Source organism: Loxodonta africana, chromosome 27 (genome assembly GCF_030014295.1).
Source record: "Loxodonta africana isolate mLoxAfr1 chromosome 27, mLoxAfr1.hap2, whole genome shotgun sequence".
NCBI lineage: Eukaryota > Metazoa > Chordata > Mammalia > Proboscidea > Elephantidae > Loxodonta > Loxodonta africana.
The window spans coordinates 36,930,242-36,943,633 of record NC_087368.1 but is presented as its reverse complement, the minus strand read 5'-3'; the positions used below and the strand labels follow the sequence as shown (position 1 = coordinate 36,943,633).

Here is a 13,392-nt window from a genome sequence, read left to right as displayed (position 1 = left end):
AGAACACTGTGGGCAAATGAAGAAAGGCAGAAAAGGAGTTGAGACCTAACCTGGGGTAGGATTCTGGATACAAGTCTCACCTTCATTGGTGGGTACTTGTGATAAGGAGCTGCCCCGGTGGCCAGTTCAATGGCCGTGATCCCGAAACTCCAGATGTCAGCTTTGAAATCATAGCCTCGGACCTGTGAACAGCAGAGAGATGTGTAAGGTTATTTTTACCAGCCTAAAAACGCTTTCAAAGGTAGCTTCTAATATGCATTAAGAACCATGGAAGTGTTCACAAGCTTTAAACCAATAAAATAATTTAAAATAGGCAAAAGCTAAGAATACTAGGTAATAGTGGAAAAAAAAAAAAAAAAGGCAATCCCAACGTTCACCGACAGTAGGGAAATGGTTAAGTATGGTATATTCACTTAAGGGGATATTACACAGTCAACTAAAAGCAATGTTTATGAGTTCTATGAAAATATGGAAAAAAGCTTCACATAAAATACCTAATAAGAAAAAAAGAATAGAAATTGTTCACAAGTTTTGATACAATTACAAAAAAAAAGACTAGAAAGAACTAGAACAAAATGTCTACCAGTAGTAACAAGATCCCCCCGCCCGCCCCAAAATATTCTGTACTATGGTATTCTTTTATCGCCTTAACTTCTATAACGAAAAAAGTTACAAAGAGATAGCTTCTTAAAAGAGTTTAAAATTAAAATGAAAAGAGATAAAAGCTAAAGAAAAAATGAAAGCTGCTTCTTGAAGCCTTTTCCACAATCCTTAAAACTCAATGAGAGAATTCACTGGTGGTCAAGAGCCCTCCCTTCAACACAAACATGTAGGCTTTGTAGCAGCAGGACCCAGCTGAAGACAGGAAAAGTGCTTTCTGAATCCGAGTGGTAGCTGGATTCTATTCTTGAATCTCTGAGCAACCTGCAAAACTGCTTAGCTCTGTCAGGGAGCAGACTAAGGGGGCTTCCACGGCTCCCCTCTGCCGCCGGAACCCCTGTCTCTCTTCCGCGGCTCCCCTCTGCCGCCGGAACCCCTGTCTCTCTTCCGCGGCTCCCCTCTGCCGCCGGAACCCCTGTCTCTCTTCCGCGGCTCCCCTCTACTGTCGGAACCTGTGGCTCTAAAGCTAGGAGCACACATCGAAAGGAACAGCCCTCCATACATATTAACCCTGCCCAACCTCCCCACAAAAGGAGACGGGCAATGATGATTAGGTTCACCTATAAGAAAGTCCATTTTTAGACAAACCCAGGAAGTGTATTTTATTAACTTATGCTCAAATTAGTAAAATTACATCCTCGATGATGCTTATTTATACTCAAATAACAGGCTAAACTTGGCAAAACACAAACTATAAGAAAACATCAACTGCAAGTCCTCTGCCAGCCACCCCAACCACAGTCCTCTGACTCAAGCCTGGCAGGTTCCTGTCAGCTACAGCACGGTGGTTCTTGTCAGCTACAGCGTGGTGGTTCCCGTCAGCTACAGCGCGGTGGTTCCCATCAGCTACAGTGTGGTGGTTCTTGTCAGCTACAGTGCAGTGGTTCCCATCAGGTACAGTGCAGTGGTTCCTACCGGCTACAGGGCAGAGGTTCCTACCGGCTACAGTGCTGTGGTTCCCATCAGGTACAGTGCAGTGGTTCCCATCGGCCACAGTGCAGTGGTTCCCATCAGGTACAGTGCGGTGGTTCCTACCGGCTACAGCACAGTGGTTCCTCACCAGCTACAATGCATGGCTACATACTCATAAATCCAGGACCAGAGTAGCAGAGCTCAGCTCATGGTCTGCAATGCACCACCATAAATTCAGGATCAGAGTAGCAGCCTCAGCTCATGGTCTGAAATCCACCACCGTAAATCCAGGACCAGAGCAGCAGGGCTCAGCTCACGGTCTGAAATGCACCACCGTAAATTCAGGACCAGAGCAGCAGGGCTCAGCTCACGGTCTGAAATGTGCCACGTAAATCCAGGACCAGAGCAGCAGAGCTCAGCTCACGGTCTGAAACGCGCCACCGTAAATCCAGGACCAGAGCAGCAGAGCTCAGCTCACGGTCTAAAATGCACCACCGTAAACCCAGGACCAGAGCAGCAGAGCTCAGCTCACGGTCTGAAATGCACCACCGTAAATCCAGGACCAGAGCAGCAGGGCTCAGCTCACGGTCTGAAATGCACCACCGTAAGTTGAGGACCAGAGCAGCAGAGCTCAGCTCACGGTCTGAAATGCACCACCATAAATCCAGGACCAGAGCAGCAGGGCTCAGCTCACGGTCTGAAATGCACCACCGTAAATTGAGGACCAGAGCAGCAGAGCTCATCTCACGGTCTGAAATGCACCACCGTAAGTTGAGGACCAGAGCAGCAGAGCTCATCTCACGGTCTGAAATGCACCACCATAAATCCAGGACCAGAGCAGCAGGGCTCAGCTCATGGTCTGAAATGCGCCACCGTAAAACATGCTCATATCAACTTTTCTGTCCATTTGCTGCTGGTGGTGGTTGGGTGCTGCAATTAGTTTTTCAAAAAAATTTTAAGATACAGCATACGGTAAAGTACACAAACCCTAAGTACATATAGCTCAATGAATTTTTCCCTGTATAAAAAGCAAAGATGTAACTTCTTTTCTAACTTCTATCCCAAAGACTCGTTTTGCCTGTTGTTGAATTTCATACAAATGGCATCGTACGTCTGAGTCTATCTTCAACATAGCAGACGGAAAGACCCAGTTCAAATATCAGTCAGACCATGTCATTCCTGGGCTCGAGCCCTCTAAAGGCTTACTATGTCACTCATATCAAAGTAAAAACACAGGCCTCCATGATTTACTAACACCTCCACCGCTCTGGCACAGTCACTACCTCTGTGCCCTCACTCCTGGCCACCCCCAGCTCATGCCACCCCACCGACACCGGCCTTCTTACTGCTCCTCAACAGACCAGGTATGCTCTACCTCGGAGCCTGTGTTCTTGCCCTTCCTCTCCTCAGCTTGCTCTTCCGCCAATAATACCACTTGGCTCCTACCCTCACCTCTATGTGGTCTACCCAACTGTCATTCTGGCCATCCTATCTTACACTGCAGGCCCCTCCACTGTACCCTACCTCAGGCATGTCCAAGCCACCTGGCCTGCTTTTACCTCATTCACACTCATCACTACCTGCCATACTATTTATTTTCTTATTTGCTCCCCCAGCAGAATTTAAGCTCTAAGTGGCAAGGTTTGGTCAGTTTTGTTCACGCCATGTGCCATCACCTACCTAGGACGGTGCTCAGCAAGCAGTAGACACTCTATAAATATTTATGAACTGAGTAAATGAGGATAAGGCTGAGATATCAATAGATACAAGAGAAAAATGAATCCAAGTATACATTAGAAAATCACAGGGGAAAGACTGAATTATATAAACTATTGGGAAAATATATTAACTAAATAAAAAATAAATCTATTTTCCTACCATAACAGATTGTACCAATAAAGAAAAAAAAAAACCTATTAGAAAATACAGGTAATATTCTCGAATCTCAATGTAAGAAAGGCCTTTTTAAGCGTAAAAGTGATAAAAGACATAAATAAACTGACAAGAAAAAATTAAAATCATACACAATTATACAAAATTAAAATCCTAGTTCTGAAAAAATATTTGTAACGTGCACAATAAAGAGTTACCACCCTTATTTCGAAAGTGTATAGAAAGCAACAAGCGAAGGAAAAACAGTCTACTATAAATACGGCCAAGTTTGAGCAACAGATGATTCGGAAAAAAGAAAGACTTCCAATAAACTTGTTCAGTTTCCACAGTAACAAAGAAAGGCACCAGTCAAACACTGATCTTCCCACGTTTTACCGATCGAAATGAAAAGGATAAAGTTTATAGTTATACACTGTGATCAGGGCAGTATGAGAGGCGACAGACACACACAAATACTTTAAAAACGCTCACACCTTTTGCTGCTGCTGCAATTTTCCCTCTCCATGTTGGAGAACTGTAAGGCTTAGGAAAACGCTGACAATGCATTGTTAGATAAGAGAAAGGTGCTTTAAAAATTTTTTATTCTAATTTTTGTTTTAAAGTATATATGTATATAATGTAGATTTTTGGAAGGAAATGGGAGAGAAAACAATAAATTTAACTTCCTTCAAAAAGCTGGTAACAATGTTGGTATCAATAAGTTGTTAACAAAGAAATACATACTATTCCAATGATGTTACAAGCAAGGAGCTCTGACTACATGGCTAGATGAGGGAGGGAAGAGAAAGTCGATGTTGACTTCTACTTTTCTATCTTAAGCAATATAGGAGAAGTAGGTTTTGGGGGAAGGAGCCCTGGTGGTGCAATGATTAAGCACTCATCTGCTAACCGAAAGGCTGGTGGTTCAAACTCACCCAGCAGCTCCACGGGACAAAGACCTGGTAACCTGCTCACACACAGATTACAGCCTAGAAAACCCTACGGGGCAGTTCTGCTCTGTCACATGGGGTCATTAGGAGCCGAAATCGATTGGCTGGCACTTAACAACAGGTTTTGGGGATGAAAAAGGAATTCAGGTCTGAACATACTGAGTTTTATGTACCTATTTTATAAGACATTATGTAAAGTATCCGCAGGGAGGAAGCACACCTGTCTGGAGGCTCAGGAAACGAGAGACTAGGCTGGAGAGATTTTGGAAATCACTAACAGGTGGAAAGCACGGATGAGAACACCTAGTGAGCATGTTCGGTCAGTGAAAAGGAGAACAAAGCCCTGGAAAACAGGATCGTGCAAGAGCAGGAGGAGACCCGAGAAGGAGTCAGAAAAACGACCTGACAAGCAGGAGAGTGAAGAATCGCTAAGGAACGAAGGAAAGGTACAGGTGGTCAACAGCTCCAAATGCCACCAAGAGGCCAAGTAATCAGACTAAGAAATGAGCACTGGACTCAAGAATCGGCAGAGTTTCTGTAAACCGAGGGGAGTCTACAACACCAGGTTGCAGTTGTTTCAAGGGGAAAAGGGAAATGAGGACGTGGAGACTAGTGTTTCAAGAAGCACAGCAACCACAGAACTACACGTAAAAAGTTGAGGTCATTTTATTTGTATTGAGGGAATTATTACTAAAGCATTGATTATATTATCCCTTAGGTTGTCTCCGGTATTATACAGTTCTGAAGTTTTTTTGTTTGTTTGTTTTCAAGGGTGAATCAGTCTCAACCATGCATCAGACGTGTATTTTCCAAAGCTAACCTGGTATTTAACCTGGTATGCCAAACAAAAGCCAATACTACTCAGTCCTTTCATTTTTGTAACAAAACACCAAACCATTGAAAAAAAACAAAAGACACAGTACCTGTTCCATCACTTCAGGTGCCATCCAGCAAGGGGTGCCCACAAAGGTCTTTCTCACTTTATTTCGTGTAATATCACCGCCAGTTGCTAAAAATGCACTAACCCCGAAGTCTGAAATAAAGTAAAATAGTACAGTAACTACTCACGTACAGATAGAAAAATCATATAATGTCGTTGAAGTCCAATATGCAAATAAGATAAATGGCATGACACTTTCTCTTCTTTCTGCCGGACTTCTTCACTAAATCAGGGCACAGCTTAACAGGTATCTCACTCCATCCCTCTTCACCCCCACACATCATTACCTTCTCAGATTCTCCTCCTTGCTGCAATCCATTCTACACACCACTATCAGGTTTTTTGTTTTTTAAAATATCACTTTGACCATGCTCCTCTCAGCTCCAAAACCTTCAATATCTTATTACCCTACAAATAAAATCCAAACAGCTTGGCATTCAAAAAGCTCTCAAGAACCTGGTCCCAATAAATAGTTAGTAACCCTGAGTTCACACTCTAACTCGACCACCAACTAGGTGTGTGACATTGGAAAACTCAGGGCACCTCTCAAGGCCTCAGGATTCTCCCTACGAAGATTTTTATCTCAAAATAGCGAAGCCTGAGTAAACCCACTGCCATCAAGTTGATTCCAACTCACAGTGACCCCAGAGTAGAACTGCCCCACAGAACTTCCAAGGGGCACCTGGTGGATTCGAACTGCCGACCTTTTGGTTAGCAGCCGTAGCTCTTAACCACTGCGCCACCAGGCTTAGCCACCAGTAGGTAAGACTGCCTTTTCACCACGATTCCTCCTTCTCTGACAACTGCACCGAGCATGTACCCACACTCTCTGGCCTTGACTTGGGCACCACGGACTTGAGCCAGAGTTAGTCACCTTACTCAAGCCGGGCCAATCACGGTCTCTTCTGGGAATCCGAAGCTTGAATGGAAGACATGCAAACTGAGTGTCACTGGAGCTGAGCAGAAGGGCAGCAACCTGGGAGGAACGTTACCGGCACAACCAGCTTCTTGCCCATCCTGAAGCTTAGCTGTTGAGCTCACTCTTTGCTTTGGTTACTTCCCAGTACAGTTCAGAGGACTTCCTTTCTGTCTAAGGGAGGCACTGATGGTTTCTCGTACAATGAAAGAACCTTAACTAACACAGTGAGGTTTTTATATGGTAGTCTCTGGCGCCTCTCTTGCTTTTTGTGTTTCAGAATATTCCACAGGATATAAAATAGATCTATATTTGAGAACAAATTATGGACAAACCCAGTGTGGGAAGAATGGTTTTGGCATTACAAACTTTAAGTTTCCAGAAGTCTATAAATTCAGATCACCTTGTAACAGCCTGTCGCCACGTAAAACTGCACGCCCAGACAACATAGGTTTTTTAAAAATAATATTAATGGGTCCCAACGCTCCTAAGCTGGCAAGCTGTCTAGGTATTTTAAAATGCTGCTCTATTTGTAACCAAAAAAAATTAAATATTTTAAAGTACATTCTACTACAGTCCCCAGACACCCTGCTAACTCAGAACCGAAGCCACTCCCAAAGCTCACCTTTCAGCCAAAGATTAGACAGGCCGAAAAAAATAAACAATAACACACGTGAGGAACCTGATTCTTAGTTCAATCAAGTATACAAGACCAAATGGGCAACACCTGCCTAAAGCAAATATGAGAAGGCAGGGAGGGACAGGAAAACTGGACGAATGGACACGGGAGCCCAGGGTGGAAAGGGAAAGGGGGAGAGTGCTAACACACTGCAGGGACTGAAACCAATGTCACAGAACAATTTGTGTATAAAATTTTTCAATGAAAAACTAATTTGAGCTATAAAATAAAAAAAGTACATTCTAGGGGAAAAAAAATACACGTAGTGTATTCAGCTCTGCCACTAGCTAGCTGAACTCAGGCAAGTCACCTCCCACCTCCGTGTTAGTTTCTTCACCCATAAAAAGCAGAAAATAACACAACTACCTAATACAATTGTTATGAGGCTCTAATGCACCTAGAATAGTCTCTGGAATACACTAAGCACTGAACGGATGCTGAATATTTTCACTGCCAACTAGTGGAACAAAACTATGCTTTCGAATACTTAAGTATATATATACACACACACACACACACGTATACACACATACATACATATACGGAGCCCTGGTGGTGTAGTGGTACAAGAGCTCGACTGCTAAACAAGAGGTTGGCAGTTCAAATCCACCAGCCACTCCTTGGAAGCCCTATGGGGGCAGTTCTACTCTGTCCTATAGGGTCACTAGGAGTCGGAATTGACTCTAGGGCAACAGGGTTATATATATATATATATATATAAAACACTCAAGTTATATACGTTATGTTCAACCACAAGATATGTGAATTCCAAAACCTTCAAATCGCAATAAAATTTCCAGAATTTTAATCTATAATTTAAATCTATAAATTTTAACTATAGATTAAATTTATTTTATAGATTAATTTATTTTTACATTAAATTTTAATCTATAATGATCCAGAAATTTTAGATATTTAGCTGGTACGCCTGAAGACTCTAGTTAAACATTTAGCTACAGCAGGTAAGGGAAAATATGCACTTTATGAAAGCCATCCTGTGAAACAACCCGTGCAGCCACAATACCACGAAAAACCAAGTCAAACCACCTGCAATCTGAGGACAGAGACCAAGCAGCAACACCACCTCCCGCCTTTGCCTGAAGCTGTCAACTACAGAAGAAGGAAATGACTACAGCGTGTCTGAAAGGAGTAATTTTGGCTCCTTTGTTAACATAATTTCAATTAAAGTACCAGACACTTCGAAGCCTACTGTGGGACAGTATCAAAGGTGACGACCAGAAGAGACACGGTCCCTGGTTCCTGTGCGACTTACAACATGGGGCAGAACCAGGCGATCACGATATTCTATACTATAATGTGCTGTGCAAAGTTCTAAGTCCCAGAGATTTTTAACTCAGCCTCGGTTAAAACTGTAGGTAAAACCAAACGCCGCAAGTTTCAGCGACAGTTAACGAAAACTTTAAGCGAAGAACCTGCTGACAGGTTAGGCACTGCCTTAGGAGAAAACTGACGGCTACTTATTTAAAGTGTTCACAGGTAAATCTACACTTACTCTGAGTCACATCATTATAAAATTAAGTAATTTACCTGAAAGAAATTCACCTGTGAAAGTCTCCTTCGCCCACAATGGTTTACTGTTACCTAACCCTTCTTGCTGTTGTTGTTAGGTGCCATCAAGTCAATTCCGACTCACAGTGAAGTGATCCCATGTGACAAAGCAGAACTGCCCCAAAGGGTTTTCCTGTCTTAATCATTACGGATGGGGATCACTAGGCCGTTCTCCCACGGTTCAGCTGGGGGATCACGAGGCCGTTCTCCCGCGGTTCAGCTGGGGGATCACTAGGCCGTTCTCCCGCGGTTCAGCTGGGGGATCACGAGGCCCTTCTCCCGCGGTTCAGCTGGGGGATCACGAGGCCCTTCTCCCGCGGTTCAGCTGGGGGATCACGAGGCCCTTCTCCCGCGGTTCAGCTGGGGGATCACGAGGCCATTCTCCCGCGGTTCAGCTGGCTAAGTTCAGACCATCAGCCTTTCATGTAGCAGCTGAGCGCTTAGCCATTTGCGCCACCAGGGCTCCTTATAAAACCCTTCAGGTACAGAAGTATAGCTTGTTTTACGTGTTGAGAAAGTCTGAATTTATTCATCTAAAGCATAATATTTCACACACTGACTGTGCCTTAGCTGGTCTTGTTATAGTTAACCCACTGGAAATACGAAAAGGAATGGATTCTCTTAGAGGTCTGAAAAGTAACTGTTTCTCTCTTTGCATACATTCGTGGAAGTAAATAATAATACATTCTCTTCACCTATTTTATGGTAAAATGTTACAAACATATAAAAGATACGGGGAAATGTATCGAACATAAACATGCAGCTAAATAGATTGGTACAAAACACACAACCATGAAACACCCAAGGCCATGGAAACACTGCCGGCGCCACGGAAGCACCCCATATACCCCTTTCTCAGTCACAACCTCTGTATCACCTCTATGCCCCACTCCCATAGCCACCACTATGTTGGCTTTTACGGTATTCACATCCTTGCTTCTCTTTAGTTTACCACATAATTTTGCATCGCTAAACAATATCATGTAATTGTTTTGAGCCTAGTTTTGAACTGACAAAAATGGAATCACACAGTGTCTATACTGTTTTGACTGGCTTCTTTCACTCTATGTTATGATCTACTAATGTTGCACGTAGCTATAGGTCTATTCATTTTCATTGCTAATAAAAATGAATATTATTATTAATTTATTATCATTATTCAGTATCATGCAATTTCTATATCCATTCTACTAATGAAGGGCATTTGGACTGTTATGAGCTTTTTAATAATCATGAACATCAGGGCACAGGTAAGTATGAGTTTCTCTAGGACACACAACTAGGAGCCGGAGCGTTAGGGCATCATACCTTCAACTTAACAGATAACATGGTTACGCCAGTTTATATTCCCACAATCAGAGAATGAGGTTTTTCTTCCTTGCTTTACACACACACACCAACAATTGGTACTGTCCAACGTTTCTGCCAGGCAAGTCGGTATAAAGTGGTATCCCAACGTAATTTTACTTTGCAATGAATGGATTACTAATGAGATTGAGCACCTTTTATTATATTTACACTTGGAGGTCCTTCGTTTGGGAAGTGTCTATGCCAGCCTTCCGCTCGTTTTTTTAATTGGAATACCTGACTTTTTTTTCCATAAGCTTATTTTTTGTTGGTGTTGAGAATATACACAGAACATATACCTTTTTTATATACCTATTTAACAATGTCTACACGTACAATTCAGCGACAGACAGTGATTATTACAGAGTTGTGTAACCACTCTCATCCTCCTTTTATGAGTTGTTCCTCCTCCATTAACATAAACTCACGGCCCCCTGCGGTTCCCATCTATTCTGTTTGATCCTATACAGACAGGTGCTAAAAGAGTACCAGGCTCAAAGCTGACGTTTGTTACTAGTTAAGCTAAACTACTGCTTGGCTTTAAGAAGACTTCGGGGGATATTTTTTGGTATAAGATTTAAAGATTATCTCAGGGCAACAGTTTTGGGGTTCATCCAGCCACCATGGCTCCAGGTTACCTGATTTTTTCTTAATGAATTCTTTATATACTCTAAATTTGAGCCCTTTGTCAATTACTCTTGCTGCGAATATCTTCTTCAATCTGTGGCTTGCCCTTTTACTCTATTAAATACGGTAAACCTCTGCTCCTCTTGAATAAAAACTAAAAAACCAAACCTGTTGCTGCCGGGTCAATTTCGACTCATAGAAGTTGCTAATTTGAAAGCAGCCAATTTTATCAACCTTCTCCTCTTAGAGCTTTTTGTGGCTTGGGTAAAATATTCCCCTACCTTGACGACAGAAAGATGTCCACCTAAATTGGCTTCTAAGACTTGAAGGAATAACTGAAGGTTTGGGTAATTATCTTCCTCCTGCCCAGACACCCAGCTGTTCTAGCATAGTGAGACCAAGGACTCCTCAGCCACCCAGAGGACTATCCCTGGAAACAGCCACTCAGGAGAATCAGCAGGGAGGAGGAGGTGTTTCACTAGGGTATCTACCTTTGACTGGCACTGGACGCCAACGCTTGTCCCTCCAGTTCTGTGAATCTGCCCAAGTACACTTCCACCTCCTGGGCGGCTCTTCCTAACTGGCAAACACTCCTTCTCCCAGAACAGAAGTAGTTCTGATCACCTTCCTGCAGCATATTTATCCTCAAATACAATGAGAATTCTTGGCTACTTCCCCTCCAAAGGAAAGTACAGAAAGCCATGAAAACCCACAGCAGAAGACCCTAATGGGGTAAGGAACAAAGAGCTGGAAGAGAATGAATAACAGTCAGAAAAAAGGTCTAAGATCAGAAACGACGGACGAGCAGCAGATGGTATGTTTAGAGTCAGCAGGGACACGTCCGTCAATGTCAGATGCTTCAAAGAAGCAGAGACAGTCCAAGGAACAGGAAAGAAAACTAAGGAAAACATAGAAAATAAGTAATATGATCCAATTATCAGTAAATCAAAATAAAAAGGGCTAGTAATTACCTGCAATTTGTACTGAGCCATCTTCTCCAAGAAGAATATTTCCAGCTTTCACATCTCTTTGAGGAAAAAAAAAAGTTACATATAAAAAATATCTATTTTTGGAAAAAAAAATCTATTTTTGAAATCACATATAAGCAATTGTTTACTCAAACGACACTGGCAATATTTAAATATTCTATTAAGGCTAAGAATAAAATTTTAGCAATCGAAGACACTTGTACCAGAACCTAAACGTTAGCTACGATAAGACGTAGCTTCTTACGGCCATTATCTAGAAAACCCAAGGTAATGGATTACTCTTGACTGGGATAACAGTGACCCAAGAACGTGACCCTTGAAATATACGGATTTTTTGTTTAAATGGTCAACACTCAGTTGAAAACAGGTATCACTCTGCGGCTGTAGCATAAAGTATAAATTATTCAGACTCTACACTTTAATTGTTGACTTTAACAACTCCAGTAATACGGGAATACATTCTTGTTATAAAATCCTAACCATTACTAAAAAAGTCACAGTCTCTTTGACCATCATTCTCAAGTTTAACATTCTCTCCAAAGTTTCCAACTGTTCACTCTGATTAAAAGTATGTGCCTGTGATATGGCTGAAGCCCCTGGGTGATACCGCGACTGGCTGCTAACCTAAGGGCTGGTGGTTTGAACCCACCTCCTGTAGAAGGAAAGCCTGGCAATCTACTTCCATATAGATTACAGCCACGAAAGCCCTATGGAGTAATACATAAGGCCACCATGGGTTGGAAGTGACTCAGTGACAATGGGTTTGGGTTTTGTTTTTCTTTATCACATACGACAACCCGAGTCCCACAGTGGTGCAGTTAATGCACTTGGCTGTTAACCAAAAGGCTGGAAGTTCAAGTCCACCCAGAGGCAACTCGGAAGGAAAGCCTGGCGATCTACTTCTGAAAAATTGTCCGTTGAAAACCCTATGGAGCATGGTTCCACTCTGACACACGTGGGGTGGCCATGAGTTGGAGCTGACTGACAAGCCGGTAGTTGGTTCTTCTCGACATCAACAATACTGTACTGTCTGTTCAAATCTACTACTTGCTTTGTTTTTCATGCAACGTTTCAGTAGTATCTGGTAAGATTAAAAAATCTTAAACCCTATTAGGGCTAATAATCCATTTCTTGATAACCTAGAGAAACTCTCAGGAGGTATAAGGGATGCACAGGGGGTTCAATGCAGCACTCTCGGAAATAAATAAATATGGCAATGACCTAGACAACCAACAACAGCAGAAAGTTCCATAAATCCTGCTACATCCATGAAATGGAATCAGGTGACGTGAAATACCCTCCAACACACATGGATAGGTGACCAAATCAAACTGGGAAACAGTACATTTTGTAGGACACCGTTAAGGTTACACCTTCCCATACACAAACGGAGAGCAACGTGGAATGTGGAAAGAATTGAAATCCACGTCATGCGAACAGTGTTGGAATGTCTTATGGGAATGTACTCATGTATTCATTCTGAAATTAAAAACAATTCAGTCAACCAAAGAAAGGCAGCCCTGGAGGTTGGACGAGAGAGGAAAGCAAGCGCAGCTCACGGAGAAGAGCCTTGTCTGTCATGAAAAGGAGTCACAGAAAAGTACACTACCCTGTCTCTGTGCTCCTTTGCCTCCATCCTTAGACACATTTCATGGTGAACAACGGACAACGGTCTCACAACAGTGTGCAGCAACATCACCAGACCACAGTATAGGATGCCTTCCCTAAAAACACACTGCAGAATAAGGAAATCATGTTACCGTGTATTCTGTACTGCTTACAAACCCAAGCAGTTTACAGGACGTTTTCCCAGAGGCTGACTTAGTAGGGTGGAAGCTGGCCAGCAGCAGCAGAGAGCTGAGGACATTCCCTTTCCTTGGTGACAAAGGCCACCCAACTGTGTCAAACACTAACTCCCAAGAGCCTTTTCT

General features: G+C 42.7%; 1 protein-coding gene across 5 annotated transcripts in view; it reads right to left on the bottom strand.

The window, feature by feature from the left end:
- The window catches only part of OXSR1 (oxidative stress responsive kinase 1), a 107,432-nt gene that overhangs the window by 36,008 nt on the left and 58,032 nt on the right, over positions 1 to 13,392 (bottom strand). For all 5 annotated transcript variants that reach the window (XM_064277493.1, XM_064277495.1, XM_023554831.2 and 2 more), the window contains 3 exons: positions 11,444 to 11,499; positions 5,318 to 5,427; positions 81 to 182 (listed from right to left, as the gene is read on the bottom strand). In XM_064277493.1, coding sequence (XP_064133563.1) covers positions 81 to 182; positions 5,318 to 5,427; positions 11,444 to 11,499 — 268 coding nt within the window. The remainder of the gene's footprint in view (positions 1 to 80; positions 183 to 5,317; positions 5,428 to 11,443; positions 11,500 to 13,392) is intronic.